The 16,943-nt window shown below is 37.4% G+C and overlaps 1 protein-coding gene across 1 annotated transcript in view; it reads left to right on the top strand.

Annotated features, from left to right (window-relative positions):
* Positions 1-879: 879 nt before the first annotated feature.
* CNTLN (centlein, centrosomal protein) overlaps positions 880-16,943 on the top strand; it is a gene marked incomplete at both ends in the record, with an annotated part of 120,543 nt that continues 104,479 nt past the window's right edge. Inside the window, 3 exons of the mRNA XM_008936994.1 lie at positions 880-1,012; positions 1,603-1,782; positions 8,743-8,876. Of these exons, the coding sequence (XP_008935242.1) occupies positions 880-1,012; positions 1,603-1,782; positions 8,743-8,876 (447 nt within the window). The remainder of the gene's footprint in view (positions 1,013-1,602; positions 1,783-8,742; positions 8,877-16,943) is intronic.

Here is a 16,943-nt window from a genome sequence, read left to right as displayed (position 1 = left end):
CTTATGTATCTGAGCACATTTCGGTTAGCTTGGATATTAGAGGCACAGCAGTTGCCTTTTTATCCTGAGATAAAAGTTTCATTTGTTTCTTACTACAGTTGCAGTATTACTGCTAGGAAAACGCTTTAGATGAATGCCATTTTGATTTAGGGGGGACAAAACTGTACATGGAAATAAAGTAGAGTCCTGAAGAAAAATTACAGAGCTCTGGTATGCATTTAAGAGTGAGGATGTTTTAACAGGGATATCATAAGAACAGAATGCAAGTATCTAACACAAAGTTGAAGTTGTTTTTTTGATGACAATGAGATTTTACTGCCTGTGGGTACACTAAACTGTTGTCTCTGTTGAACAAAGTTGCATTATTTGACTTGAGCTGCAAATTCAGTTAGACTTAATTCCCTTTTTGCAACTATTTTGTATTATATTCTTCTTGGTTGCCTCACTTAATAGTTATTTTTTAGTGTCTTCGTGAATTCTGGAGTATCCAGAACTGTACCTTTTGGCTTGATTTTTGTTATGCTAACAGTGCAAGTGAAAAAGTATTAACCTGTATTCTTGATCCATCAGCACAGATGTAATTTCTGCAAATGACTTGTTTTGTCAAGGGTTGACTGAATAATTTCCATCACTTCTGCATTTATGGGCTTTTATGTTTAGTAGTAGCAAGATATTCAGTTCCTTGTTTACATTACTGTGTCACGTTTTGAGTGTGATTAAAGTACTAATGAAATTAAAATAATGCTATCAATCTACATATATGAGGTTGTTATATTTCATAGAACTAAAATGTACAGGTCTAAAATGGAGTACATGAATGTTCTTTTACAGTTGCTTGTTGTCTATTATCAGATTTTTTTTTTTTTTTTTTAAATAGAGACTTGCAGGACAGCAGCAGGAGATAAACAACTTAATACAGAGAAAAAATACCTTGGCTGAGGAAAATGCACATTTGAAGAATGAATTCAGTAACTTGAATGAGAAATTTAAAGATAAAAGTAAAGAACTTAAGGTATATTGACTTGTACATAGTTTCGTTAGACTGTGGCTTTGAAGTCGTTCTTTAAGCAATGTCAGCCTTTGTGGCACAGAAAGTGACAAGCTTCGAGGAAAAAAATTGCCTTAGGCCTTGCTGTACCTTACCATTTTCTCACATACCAACTCTGAGGAAGATGCTTTAAAGCCAAGAATCCATGCTTTATAACTTTCAGATAAATAGTTAATGATGGAAATGGAGCAAAGAAAGTAGGAGTGTGAAGATGTGGCTTCTTGTAATTAGATTCTGATGGGACTGGCATTATTAATTGATAAAGCCGAGGTCTGGGAGGATATGTCTGTGTGGGTCTCAAAAATAGCTGGGGACAGCATCAAAGGCAGCTTGATCAATTAATGGGCTCTTTGCAAATGTGTACTCATCAAAGCTGTCATCCAGCTAAAAAATATGACCCTTCCACCTGCATGAAAGAGGCCAATAAAAGTACACAGGTGACCTTGGCCATCAAATATAGAAGAAGCTGCTGTGAGGGTAAAACTGCACAGTTTATATTTGCTGATTAGTTCTCACTTTTTTTGTTTATCGGCCCTTGTGGTACTGTTCTACAGGACACTGAGGAGTGTGCACAGAAGAAGGAACAGCAAAACAGGCTGGTTATAAAAAGCCTGGAGGAGGAAAACAAGGGATTAAATACATGCTGTGCTGACCTGCTATATGACCTGGAGAAACTGAGGAAGCAGGAGGCACAGTGGAAAACAGAAAAATCTGGCAATGATGCCAGAATAAAGGTACGAAGTGGAATGGACTCCTGGATGTTATTTCAGAATTAACTTCTCCAGACATTTGCACTACAAGTTATTTTCTTTAAATAACAAGTTATATATTCAAATCTACCAGTGGGGACTTGCATTCATTTACATTCCTTCACTTAAGACCCACAGCTTTTTAAAAATTGATGTTGCAAAGCAGGAATCTGACTTCAAATAGTGATCTTAAAATGTAATCATTAAAAAATAAAAGATACTGTATTTTAAGATAAAATATATACGTATGTGAAATAATAAAAGCTTAAAAGTATTATCTTTCACTTTTTTTTTTTCCTCTGTGTAATTTACTTACCTACAACACAGTTGCAATAGTCTTGGTATTTGTTGTTTTGGAAGAACACTTTTAAAACTTCAGCTGCGGTTCTGAATAAATTGTGTCCTAGCCTCCAGAGGGCTCCACTCTGAGAGAAGCCTTATTATTGCGTATAATATATCAAAAAGTTATTTTCACTGTTTGTAATAAAATGAAAAGAAAATAATTGAATACATGGTACAGAATATTATTTTTTTTATTTAAATGATACTTCATCCTGTTTACTGGTGAAAATGCGCAAGTACTTTTTAAATCCCTGAAAGAAATAAGCCACAAACATGTTATCAAAGTGTTTGATGGCTTCTTATCTACATATCTAGTTAGTGCATTCTTTATATTTACATGGCTAATGAACATTTATATTGTTGTGCTGTTACACTTATCAAAGTACATGACCTTCTGGTATATTCAATGTAGTAACTGTTTTTTTTTCCTGCACTAGCAATTCGATGGTTTTGGTGACACTTCTGATTGTTGTGCTGATGAAAACCCTCTGTAAAGAGCTTTGTTATGATCTGTTAGTTTGGGAAGTGAAGTGCTTGCAAGTTGAGACCTTTGGAGTAGTTACAATGAAAGGATTATAGGGTTCCCGGGACAGCAAATGCTTTGTTGAAACTTGGGAGAGAAAAACTAGTGTGCAGTAAACTGAGTTAGTAATTTTCAAGTTGTCAAATGTAGTGCTTGTAATATTGGATAAATTACTGAAAATCATTGTTAACCACACCTTCAATGAAAACAATCCGAATAACTTCTAGTGTACCTGTGCCTCTGGCTGATAAGCGTGTGGAATTACAGCCACGTGATTCCAGAGGTGGGAATAAGTACTATTGGTATTTCAGAGTGACCACAAGCAGGTCAAGGTGGTCTCTAGAGCATGACAGAGGTAACCTTTTGAGATGGGTTCCCTGAGCCAACCAGCAGTGACAAAGAGCAGCATCTGCTGTGCACAAACAAAGAACTGATTAAAGAAATAATAATCAATGACAGCCTTGGCTATAGTGATCATGAAATTGTGAAGACTGAGATCCTGAGAAGACGAAGGAAGGAGAGTAAGCACAGTAGAGTCCTGGAGTTAAGGAGGAGAGTCTTCATCTGTTCAGGGAGCTGGTCAGTAAAATCCCATGAGAAACAGCACTGAAAGGTAAAAGAACTCAGGAAAATTATCAGGTCTTTAAAGACAACTTCCTCCAAGGCTATGTAAGATCACCCTGAGAAAAACTCAGGACCACTTCCTCAGGAGAACAAGTGGATGTATCAGCAGACCAGTTTGGCTAAGCACAATTAATCGCCAAATCAGTGTAGGGTAGGACTGAAAAGCAGTATTCAGGAAGTGAAGTGGTGAAAGCTATGAAGAAGGTGTTCAGAAACATTGTCTGGGCACTCAAGAACGGTGGTAGCCTACCTGCAGTCAAGACTTTCAAGTGTTGACAGGTACAGCAAGTTTCTTGCTCTACATTAGTGAAAGGCTGTATAAGTTAAACAGGGACTGTTCTTGAAAGGGAGGGATGAATTAGTGACAGCTGGTGATAGAGCATAGGTACTGAATGTCATCTTTACTTCAGTCTTGCCTGACAAGATTCCTTCAATCATTTGTGCCGGGAGGCAGACTTCAAGGGGGAATACTAAGAGGATGAGTTGGAAGATAACACAAGAGAACTTGACTAATATACATCCATTGGACCAGTTGAACTGCATCCAAGGGCACTGAGAGAGGTGGCTGATGTGACTATCAGGCTGCTGTCTATCATCTTTCAAAAGCAGCAGAGATTAGTGAGGTCCCTGATGAGAAGGATCTTCTAAGAACAAAGGTTATTTGGCCTCACTTCACTTCCTGTGAAAATCACAAGTGAAGTAATCTTGGAAGTAATTTCTGGGCACATAATTGAGAAACCAACTAGCAGTAATCATGGATTTTCCAAGGCTGTATCATTCCTGGGCAACCTGATTGTCTTTTGTGATAAAATTACTGTCCCTGTGAACAAGAGGAGAGCTTGGGTGTGACTAACTTTAGCAATGTTTGTGACACTATCTTGCTGTATTCTTGTACTCAAGTTAGAATGTTACAGCTGGATAGGTAGACAACAACATGTGTAAAAGAACTATTTGGATGTTTGGGTTCAAAGAGCTTCGGTTAATGGGTAGTTTGGGTTGTTGATTGGTAGTAAGTGGTACACTACAGAATCTATCCTGGACCTGTCTTGTTAAAAATCTTTATCAGTGATCTGGAAGAGAGCACAGTGGCCTTACTTGTCAAGTCTGTAGGTGACACCAGACTGGAGGAAACGGATTTGCATGAGGGCTCTGCTGTCATCCAGAGGGACCTTGACAGAACCAAGCCAACAGAAGCCTTACCCAGGACAAATTATGAGTATCATCCTGGGAAGGCAGAGCCTTCCAGCCATACTGAGGATCAGTTCTTGGGAAGACCCCTGGGCACTGTCAGGAAGCAGGCTGCATCAGGGCCAGCCCTGTGCACCCAGGATGCTTATAAACAATAAAGAATAATAATTTTCTTATCCACAGGGGCCAAATATGACATTATCACACCACATGATTTTGGGGTACAGATGGTGTTCTAATATATACACCCCAATACAACATGTCCTGAAATGCTTTAAAAAAGTGATCTGTGAGCAAATTCAATAATGGAATTGTATTGCACTCAAGTGATTGTAAAAATGAGATTAAAATAATTTGAATTCAGTCAAATCTGCCTCTCAGCATTGAGTTCAGGAGTTATGCATCTCTTTTTGTACATGGTTTTCAGTAATAAACACTGTGTTTAACAATATTGTAGGTGATGTAGTATACTGATACTACTCATGTTAGTCTCCTATATCTTTGGAAGAATAAAATGAAACCTTATCAATGTAAGCTTCCCAAAACTGTGTTTAAAATGTGTATTGGATGATAGAAATACTAGATCTAAATAACAGATTATTCTTTTGGAAAAGTGGCCCTCTTGTCAGAGACTGAAGTATGCATTATTAGCCCTCTTTTTTAAACTCCGTTTTTTTTTTTCCTCCTGCCTCTCCACCCCCCAGTCTTGAAACTGTTTTTTTTGCAGAAAAATATATGTCACTTTCAAAGACTGGTTGTTTTCAGGCCTAGTATAAGCTGAATTGATGTATAAAATTCAACTGTTTCAAATTGAGAGAAATAGCTTCTGTGGCTAATTTGTCCATTTAGGGAATATTTCTTCAAAGGTTTGTCATGTTAGCTAAAATCCAAGTGAGACAGATTAACAGGAAGAGACCTGATAAGGTGGCTAAAAGAGTGAAAATAGTATTTTTTCCCATATATAATTTATGTAAATAATATACAGCTGCAAAAAATTAACATAGGAGTTTGCTTTCTGCCTTAAAGTGGTTTTTAAGATTTACTGTTCTGTACTGTCCATGGTTTATATCAGTTTTCTGTATCTCTCTAAAGTGCAAAAGTGGAAAAGCTGCCAAACAGTGACCATATGCCTGGATGTGTCTCCATATTTAAGAATGAATTAGGTGTTTGATTTACCTTCTTGTTCTTTGGGTGAATGTTACTTATGTTACTGTTTAATAGTAAGAAGAATGTGTAGTTTCCCAGACTCAGTCACAAAAGGCTTTTTCTAGGTAGACACAAAAATTGTCAGACAGGCAGATTTTAAATAGAGGTGACCTAAAAGATAGTGGAATTGCTTACAGGAGTGTTTTTCTGTGGGATTGTTTGTTTGTTTGCTGGTTAGCAAAATGCTTTTTAAATTTCCTGAAATCTGAAGGTGGGAACTTTTAAAGAATCTAGGAGAGGTGTCCTTTTTTTAAAAAAAAAAAAATAAAACTTCTGAGAAATAGCCATCTCTCTCAAGAGGAGCCTGGGGCTTTAGTTCCACTGAAAAATGAGAGTTTTATTGAGATAGGACCTTGAAGAAATGCTCTCATCTCTGTCGTAACACCTAACAAGAAAAGAAACATTAAACCAAAGCTACTATAAATGACAGTGACTTTATAAGGGTTTGAAGCTACAAATAACAAAACCTTAGCAATTCACAGTGAGTCTGTAATCTGTGCACAGCTGTGCTGCTTCGTGCTGCGTCTGTGTGTTACACATTTCCTGTAAGATCTATTACACTCACCTTTTCTCTGTTTTTGTTTTTTTTTTTTTTTTTTCTGAGTTTACAGTTCTTGGGCATGAAGTGATCAAAACAGCTCTGTAATGTTTTACCTTAAATTACTATTTTATTTTTCTTCTTTTCATTTTAGTTAGGATCATGGCCAGAAATAACGATGACTTATTTTTCATGCTTCACTTTAAATAATATTATAAAGAAACGTGATATCCTTTCCTTGTGTCTTGTCTTTCTCTCAAATATGCATTTTCTTCCTCATGTAACTGAACTATCAGATGTTTGGACTATGTTTTAAATAGTACTTACTTTGCTTTAATATGCTTTAAAAGATTTAATTCTAAAAAGTCTATATGTACAATTGAAATTAGCTTTAATTTGAAAATCAAGTTCAGGAGATTTCTTATTTAACAAATTTTCAATGAGCAGGTTTATGCAATGAAACGACCTCAGCTACTGTAGTAGGTAAAAGGCAACACAATAAATTTTATGTGACTTTAAAAAATGGAAATACTCAGAAACTGAGTGTAAAAAATTACAGGTTATTTAATAATTTTAGATTTCTAATTTACATACAAAAGCTCTGCTGGATGCCTCAATGTATATTTCAGTTTATATACTACTTATATAGTAGGTCCCTCTTTGCTCCTGTTTTCATATCTTAGCCTTTAACTAATGCTTCCAAAAACAGTAAAGGTTTTAAAATCAGTTCAAAAGGTTGAACTGATGAGTTTGTTAGTTGAAATCAAAATCTGAAGCTGCATGTCACAACTGAAGTACTCAAAGATACTTTATCCCCCTATTTTTAAATTCTGCTATCTTAAAACATCAAAGTTTTTTTTTTGGCAAAATAATTTGCTACCTATTATTTGTTACCTATGTCCACCATGCAATGGAGGTACTGTGAAAAATCTCTGCTGCTCTATAGTGTGGTATGAAGGACAGACAAATAAGATTTTTTCACAGAAAATGTGAACTATTCACATTTTTGCTTTCATACACAATAACTTGTAGCTGCTGTGGAATTGAAAAAAACAAACACTGTGTAACCATAACATTATTTGGCTGCAAGTTATAAATGCCTTTCTACACTTCAACGTTTTCATGTGTTGATACAGTGTATTTGTCTCCCATTATCATGAAATCCTTTTTATCTGAGAGGATAATTCTTGCTGCTTAGCATTTGAGATTCAGTGACAGCTCATTAGTTAGGTACACCAGATACACAGCCTGAGATGAGACAAATAGTTTTCCTACTGCATTTATTCACAAATTTTTCTATTTCCTCAGATTAATGTTACTGTTATTAACAGGACATGATAATTCTTGTCCAAATTCAAAGAATTTGATTGTAGTGCACTTTTGATACTCCAAATACGTGTGAGAGTTTTTTATGTTATTTTAAAATGAAACAGTTAATTATTTGCTGTTCAGTTATAAAAATATTTTTGATACCATCAATATTTGAGGCATTTCTACTGAAAGTGAAAAATGTGCATTTAGTTGTCTTAAGACTGCGTGTAAATGGAACACAAACTAATATACCATTGGCAGTAGAGCAATGATACTATCCTACTAGGGAGTTATTTATTTTAAGTTATTAATGAGTCCTGGAGTATTTGCCTTACTGAGAACAAGTGATTGTGTCTGTGAGAAGTGTAACACCAAAGGAAGTCGAAGGCTGTTGTCTTTCCGTTTCCAGTCTTGCCTCAAAGCACTCTGGGAGCATAGTCATACAAAGCTTCTCTAAGCTGCTGCATGTCCAGAGAACTCTAGTAAGGTCACTATGTAGAGGCTGAAATTTTGGTTGAGTAAACTGTCTTGCAACTCTGTTTCCCAGATACACTGTCACACTTTGCTGACTAACTTATATGGAGAGGCTTACTGTGAAGGGCAAACTACTGCTAGTTTACATGGCTTTCAGTGAGCATTTCCAGAAGTTTACTTACACGTTAGTTCTTTTCCTAAAGGAAGCGTTCCTTGCATTGTGTTAGGAGTAAAAAATCAGAGCAGATTTAACAGGCAGTCTCCAAAATGAATCTGTGTCTGTGATTCTCAATTCATGTGTTCGATATTGTGCTTTTTTTTTTTTGAGAACTTAAAGCAATGAAGTAGTGTTTTTTTTGTGAGGAGTAGGTTTTTTTTTGTTTGATTTCCACACAGAAAACAAGGTTTAATCTGTTGAGTGGTTAAGTAGCGTTGCAAAGATTTGATTCAGGGTTCTCCTTCCATATGCAGCAAATAAATTAAGGAAAACTTCCTACTGTAAAGAATAGGTGGCCACCTAAAATTTGAAATAGACTTTTTTCTTTTTTTTTCTTTGCTTTTTCCCCCACATTTTTCATACAATCACACATGCACATATCTCTATATATTTAGTTAGACCACAATAAATATATGCATATCTGCATCTGCATGTCCTTTTGTCTGTATACGTAGACAACACACACAGTGTGTAACTCTCTCATACATTATCTTTAATATATTTCAAATGCTTTCTTTGCAGAATTTGGAAACTGATTTAGCAGAGGCAAGAGAACAAATGAAAGAGTTACGCAGTATATGCAGTAACTTGTCATCTCAGGTATCTGTGAAACAGGAGGAACTCTCTCAAAAGAATTCTGATCTGATTGGAGCTAAGTAAGTATTTTATGATCTCATTGCCCTTAAGTCTGATATTCTTCTTAAAAAGACTATTGTTCCAGTTACAAAGCAGGGTCTTGCATCACAGCTGGTTTTGTGCGACTGTATTTTCACACCCTTCTGTAACACAATTTGGAAAGCTATTTGGAAGCCTATCACTAGATGACAGTTTATGTAGACTCTTTCTGATATATTTTGACTCTTAGTATATTCTCAGTTGTCACATAGGGATGGGCTTTAAAAATTACACTTCTGTAACTGGCATTCAGTCAAAGAACTACCAGTCTTCACTGAAAGTAAGAAAATACCGTTATGATTGGTGACATGAACATTTAGTTGAAGAGGCTAAAGCCCTAAACTTGGAAAAGCTTTAAGCCTAACTTGAAATTTTTAATTAGAGTAAACTCTGACGAGTCAGCAAATATCTACATATGCTAAAGGTTTCAAGCACGATGATTTGAGCTTTACCTTAGGTCTCACACACCATTTCTTTACACTGACTCTGTAAGATTAGTGCTGCATTATTTGAGTCATAGGAAAGAAAAGAAGGATGGAATGAATTACATGAATTGACTAGACTACTGAATTCCTCAAAATGAAGGTAATGGCAGATGAGAATTGGTAACTTTAAGTGGACTGTCAGGAAACTGTCCATTTTTCATTTCGTCATTTCAGAGGCTTACACAGTGTTTATCACTCCTGTGTTAGACAAATAATATTCCCTTCTGTATTCCCTCAAGCTGTGGTTATGCCTGCAGACCTGTAGCTGGAGTGCAGAAATGATTGGTATGGACACTCCTCTTTGCTTTCAAAGCAGAAATAATCTTTCTGTAGGGAGTAAGTATCAAACTCTTTTTGGGGAAAAAATAGAAATATGATTTTTTGGTGCCTCTGAACTGAATTGGTATTTGTTGAAATTGGTATTTGTTGAAATCTTTACAGAAAAATGGTATCTTGTTATTTGCATATTTCAAAGGCTTAATGGTTGCATTTTCAAAAGTTATAAAAATAGGTAACTTCAATGTGAAATTGTATTGAAAGAGACAGTCACTGGAACCTATGAAATTTATCAATAAACAAATAGGTTATATTATCTTCTGAAATTATTCATAGAAGTGTATGTATGTGCAAGAGGAATAGGGACAGCAGAGAAGACATTTTTAAAGTCGGGTGGTCAAGATGTGCAAAGTTACTGTGTGTTGCTTGCAGTTTAGGATATTGCACATTGAGTTGGCCAAATCACTGAACTTAAAATTTCTCAGAATTTATTCTTTGCTATTCGCTGCAAAACAATCTCTTAATATTTGACATGGACATCTTGTTTCAATATGTGATTAAAATAAGTACTTTTTTGAATATAAGTTCTGAATTTGAGGTAATAAAAAGCTGGACAATGTATTCTTATTTTGAAGTGTTTTGACTATTTTTCTGTGTGTTATTCCATACAACCGACTTAAAAATTTATGAAAAATACTTTGGCAAGGTGATCGTATACATTTTTCTGTGTGCTTGAAAGTTTTACTTCTTACGTACTTCACTGGTATTGGGATGAATGATATTATTTTTCCATATCACAAGTATGTGAGTTATACTGGGCATGCTATAGATGTATATATTTGATCAGTACCATTGTAATTCAATGTCTGCTAATTTTTCTTAATGTCTTTGGCTACAAGTTTCTTGCAAACATTTCTATTATTAAAAGAGAAGGCTTAAGCTGAATGGCTTAGAGCACATAAAATTCGCAGTTGCAGGCAGCAGTTTTAATAGTTAGCAATACAAACTAATATTTTCAAGTATTATGCATTTTTGTAGTACAGAATACTGAGGTTTCTCCTTATTTTTCCAAGGAGTCAGTACATAGATAAAATGATTTTTCTATTGGTCCTAAATGAAAAAAAAAAAAAAAAAAACATAAACAAAATTTCAAAATAGTAAAGGCCTATGTGGACAAAAGCCAAAATCTTACTTAAATTAAAGAAAACAACAGCTTCAGAATTAAAGCAAAAAACCTCAGGATTAAAGTCTTTACCTCTTTTAATCTTTGTTTGAGAAAACCAACTGTGTTGACATCATGATTGAAGCATTTGATTTTTTTGTTGTTGTTGTTTTTAGTTACCCTTCTTTTAAATTTGGTCTTATAAAAGTTTCACATTGAATACTCAGTTTTCATTTAACGTTGGCAGAAAAGTATTTGACAAATAGTATGGAAAATACCTGATCTCCTTAATATTTCGTTTCCCATTATCAGTTTTGAACTTTCAGATCTAAAAGGCAATCTGGTTTGCAAATCTCTCTGTTCTTCTCACTGCTTTGTGTCTCTCTCTCTTTCCCTGTCTGCTGCGTGCCTGCCTTCCCCACCCTCCTCTTCTTTGAAAACAACAGCAGCACAGTTGTAATTATGAGAAAAAGGCTCTGGAGGAAGAAGGGAAGGAAACTGGCTTCCTTCATTTAGTGTCTTCTTTCATACACAGTATAGGCATATACAGAAAAATTCTCGTTTGGCTGCTACCTTGGTAATATTGTCTGAAGTTCTTACAATAGAGGCTAAAATCAATTGGAACAGAAAGTCTCTAAGGGTCTATGTGCAAACTGGTCTGGTGCGCTGTTTCGTGTGCAATTATGACTTCTTGCTCTGTTCTGCATATCTGTCAGTTTTTTGGCAAGGTGTTTTTTTCAGTTTAACAGTAACTGTCTGTAGACAGTAAGAGATCTGTTTTCATTACAGGGCAGTCTTTTTCAGCAAATATTAGCAAGGATCAAAATTTTGAAGAAGTATTCCAGTCTAACTCTGGCCCTACAGAATAGTGTTTGTTTTTGAAAATCCTGCCCAGTGTCAGTAGAAGTCTGTAACATGCTTCTGAGGTGTGGAAGATAAATTTTCTAACACCAGTGAACAGAAAATATTTACAAGACCCATCCCACACAGTGGATGTCTTCAAGAAGCTATCATCTTTCTTTGCTAGTTTTAGTTTTGAAAAGCACTCTGGATTGCAGTGAATTTAATTTCAGACTCATGAAGTAGCTGTGAAAAGCATTTATTTGCTGTGGTTTTCATGTTTGTATTCAATACAGATTTTCTGGATCTATTCTTATAGTTCCTGGCAGACTTTCCATTTTCATGTTCTTGAAGAACATTAAATCTTTCCTGTTATGGTTTTTTTTTTTTTTTTGTGTGTGTGTGAAGATTAATGCATCTCTAATGCAATTTTTTTTTTTTAGTCATGCTAAATATCAGTATTTAGACCTTTGTGTTTACTGCTGAGTTTAGAACTTTGTGTTTACTTACTTGGTCATCTGTGTTGCAATGACACAGAGTGCTGATGGAACTCTGAGCATTGGGCTGAAGAGGTTTACTTGAGTCACTGAGACATGGGCTTTGCAGGCACACTTATCCAGAAGATTATTAAACTGTCTGCAAATATAATAAGCTTTATTCTAAAACTGATTAGAATTTCTTGCCTCTGTGTTCTTACTGGCAGTGTGTGCCATGACTTCATTCCTTTGATCAGTTTCTCATCCGAATCTATCCCTCATCATTTTACAGGGACATCTTTTGTAACAGTACTGTGTGTTTTGTGGTTTTTCTTCCTCCCCTCCCCCACTGTTGTTGCTGTTTACCTCCATGCTGTAAATTATGAGGCAGCCAGATTTGTGCTCAACCCTTATTTCGCTGCTCTGGGAATTTCAGGTTATTCTTTGCTGTGTGCTGTAAACCATTTCATAGTATCTATGCCATTCCCCTGAGAAGCCATAATTCATAGTACCTGTCACTGTGCTGTATTTCTAAACTACAGGTAATGGAATCTACAGATTTCCTGAATTACCCCAAACCCTCTTATATTCCCTTGGTGACAGGGGTAGCTGAGGTACTCGGAATCCTGGCATATTCAGCAAAACTGTGGTGGTGAAAAAAAGCCAACATCATCACCTGAAGTGGTGGGTGTAACGAACGTTACCTCTGTTTGCAGCACAGTTATATAGCTTCGGAGTGACAGTAGCTCCTCACTTCATTTACATCTCTGTGAAACCACAGTGTACTCTTAAATTGTTGGTATGTGCAGGACATAGAGGTTTTATTTAATGTTGTCCTCTAAGCATAGAAGGAAACTTGAATTCACAGTCTTTGTCAGATATGAGCCCGAGAGCTATCTCTACCCTACACAATAGTATGAATCTTAAATATTGTTATTGACAGGACAAGGCGTCAAATTGTGCTGCAGCCCCATTTGTAGTGTCTTCATGTAGTGTCAACCTTACAATGTTCAAAGCAAAATCTAAGGTTATTGTAATCTTACTTTAGTGGCCAAAATAATTGAGTTACGCTCTTCTATTTTGACCTGAGAAAAAAATGGCTTTTTCATAGCTGGATTTTCCTTGGGACTTGAAGAGTACAGCTCACTTTCTGTAGATTTCTGGGTTTCCCATTGTATTGGTCTTGAGGTTTTCGAAGGGAGATAGATGGGCTTTTTTCTCAGTAATATCTGGTGACTTCAGTGTTAAGTGCAGTTAAATACTCTCAGTGTATGATGGTCTGTTTGTTTATGGGGAGGGTGGGAGCAGCGAGGAAAAAGACCTGGTAGGTGTCTCAATTTTGGTGCTTAGCTGAGAGATTATTTGGGTTTTTTTTCAGTTACTGTTGCTCATAGTGACTTTTTTCTTTGTGTTTGTTTAGAGTGTACAGTATATCAAAACATTGTATCAATATATTCTTATACTTGTGTCTGAGAATTCTACTGTAGGCATGCTTGTACACATCCACGTAGGTATTTTACATGTAGATGTATATATGTCTACATATCTATATGTAAGTAGATAGATGCACATATATATATATAGGTGTATATGTAGGGTTTGTGTTACTGGCACATGTGTTTTAAATGCCACTCATTCCTTTGTTATGTTGACTTTGCAATTTTTTATTTTTTCTTGTGTTACATGCCCACCTGAGAGTATAATTTTAATTAGCACTTGACATCCTTATCCTGCTGCAGTGACAGGCACGTGCGTCTCTTGTAGACTACTTAGTAGTTTGCTGATTTGGGTAAGCATATTAATAGATAATTTGATCAGAAATTCACTTTTATCTTTTAACGGTATTTCTGATTATCATGAGGTTGATTTGTATACTGTTTCTGAGCATACTACAAGCAAATTAATAGCAAAATCACACAGAATCACTGAGTGGCTGAGACTGGCAGACACCTCTGTGCATTGAGTGGTCCAGCAGCTCCACTAGGTCCATCCCTCTGCATGAGCAATTGCCCACTACAGCAGGCTGCTCAGAGCAGTTTAGAGAGTTTGAGTATGTCCAAGAATAGAGACTGCAGCTTCTCTGGGTATCCTGTTCCAATATTTGATCACCCTTACAGGATAAACCCAGTTTTCTTATGTTTAACTGGAATTTCTTGTGAGTTTTATTTGTACCCATTGCCTCTTTTCCTGTGATGTCTTTCTGCATCTTTTTTATACACTCCTGTCATGTATATGTACATATTGATAATATCTCCCTGAGCTTTCCCTTTTTCAGGCTGAGCAGTCATAGTTTTCCCATCCTTGATCTATTTGGCAGGTACTCCAATCCTATCATCATATCTGTGGTCTTTCACAGGGCTTACTCGAGTATGTCCATGTCTCTCCTGTACTGGGGAGCCCAGCACTGGACACAGCACTGAGGTGTGTCTTTCCATTTCTGAACAGATGAGAAGAATCACCTCCCTGTCCCTGCTGGCAGCCCTCTTCAGGGCAGCTCAGGATGTTGTTGGCCTTTGCCACAAGGCCACATTACTGGCTTATGGTCAACCTGGTGTCCACCAGGATCCCCAGGGGAGTTTCTGACAAACTTCTTTTCAGCTGGTGAGCCCCCAGGCTGTGCTAGTACATGGGGTTATTAATCCAGGAAACGGTAACTTACACTTGCTTTGTTGAACTTCACGAGGTTCTGGTCAACACATTTGTCCAGCAGGTTGAAGTTCCTCTGGATGGCAACACAAACATCTGGAGAAACAACCACTGCATCCAGTTTTGTCACCAGCAAACTTGCTGTGGTCCACTCTGGCCTGTTGTCCAGGTAATTAAAGAAGATGTTAAAAAGTCTTGACACCAATGTTAGCCCCTAGGATGCTCCATTAGTACCTGGCCTTCAAATGGATTTTGTGCTGCTGATCACTGCTCTTTAGACCCAGTAGTTCAGCCAGGTTCAAGTTCACCTTTACTGTCCGCTTATCTTGTCCATCTCATCGATCTGGCTATGAGCATTTTATGGGAGACCATGTCAAAAGCCTTACTACAGTCAAGATAAACTACATCCACTGCTCTCCCGTCATCCACTGAGCTAGACATTTCATCAGAGAAGGCTGTCAGGTTGGTTAAGCATCATTTCCCTTTTGTAAATTCATGATGACTACTATCAATGATCTTCTTGTCCTTTGTATGGTCCATCACCTTCCCATGGATTGAGGTTAGGCTGACTGCTCTAGTTACCCAGATCCTTCTTGAGCATAGGAGTGACGTGCTTTCTTCCAGTCCTCAGGAACCTTCCTTGATAGCCATGACCTTTCAAAGATTATTAAGCCACTCCCAGCACTCACAAGTACATCACATAAGGTCCAAGGGACAGGAGTATGTCCAGTTTGTTTAATGTTCCCTGGTCTGGTATTCTTCCACTGAGACCGAGACACAGGGACCTGGGATTGCTGGAGGTTTTACCTTTAAAGACTGAGTTGAAGAAGGCATTGAGTGCTTTGGATTTTTTTATGTTCTTGGCTACCAGAAAACTATTGTTTTCAGCAGTGAGCCCGCTTTATCATTTCTCTTGCTGCTCTTATACGTAAAAAAGCCTCTTCTTACCCTTCTTGTCCCTTACCATGTTCAACTCCACATAGATTTTGGCTTTGCTAACCTTATCCCTGCATGCTTGGACAACGTCTCTAAATTCCAACTTGTCTCCTGTCCCTGCTTCTACATCTTGTATCCTTCCTTTTATATTTGAGTTTAGTCAGAGGAGGTCCTTGTTCATCCATGCTAGCCTCCTGCTATGTTGGCTGCACTTCTTGCTCATTAGAATGGACCTTCGTTGATCTTGGAGGAGTCGATCCTTGGAAATCAACCAGCTTTCATGGATCCTTTTTCTTTCCAGGCCCATTCTTCCAAGTAGATCCTTGCAAATACTTAAATGTGCTCTCCTGAAATCCAGGGTTGTGATCCTGCTTTTTATCTTCCTCTCATGATCCTGATCTTGTAGCACCTTAAGGTTGCTGCAGACAAGACTGACCCAGACCTTTACATCTGTATCAGTTCTTCCTTGTTTGTAACTATGAGGTCCAGCATCATGTCTCCTCTCATCAGTCTGTTCATTACATGTGCCAAGAAGTTATTATCAAAGCACTCCAGAAACCTCCTGCATTGCTTGTGCCCTGATGTGTTGTCCCTTCAGCATATACTGGAGTAATTCAAGTGCCTCATGAGGACAATGGTCTGCAAACATCAATCTTCCAGTTTTCTTAGGAGGACTTAATTCTTCTTCCTTAGCAGAAACGATTACTGGGCAGACACTATGTCATCTGGATTAGTCTGCCCACACCTGATCCACAGGTCAGGTTTAAACTCTTGTCTCATTGCCCAGCCCAAGGAAGAGCTCCATCCATTTATACTACTCTTTCACATGAAGGGTGACTTATTGCCATCTCAGCGTGTCCTTCCTAAAGAGCCTGAATCCATGCATGACAGCACTCCAGTCATGTGAGTTACCCACCTTATCTCTGTGATCTTGATTAAGCCCTGCAACTGCAGACAGATCTCTAATTCCTCCTGTCATTCTCCACAGGGGCGTGCTGTATGTATGTGAACAGCAACTTCAGATGGGCAATCAGTTGTGCTTGTTTCCCAGGAAGACTCTGAAGAGCCTCTCCCATGCTTATGTCCCATCAGCACTCTCTTACTGATATGCATACAGTTGTGGTGGTCCTTGTTGAGCCTTGTATTTTTCATCTCAAGATCTTTCCTGTTCACACCAACGTGTGCCCTTTTCTGACCAGCCTGGGCCACAGCTCCCTCACCTGTTAC

Source organism: Merops nubicus, unplaced genomic scaffold (assembly GCF_000691845.1).
Source record: "Merops nubicus isolate BGI_N331 unplaced genomic scaffold, ASM69184v1 scaffold9713, whole genome shotgun sequence".
NCBI classification, from domain to species: Eukaryota; Metazoa; Chordata; class Aves; order Coraciiformes; family Meropidae; genus Merops; species Merops nubicus.
This window is presented reverse-complemented; position numbering and strand designations above follow the sequence as displayed.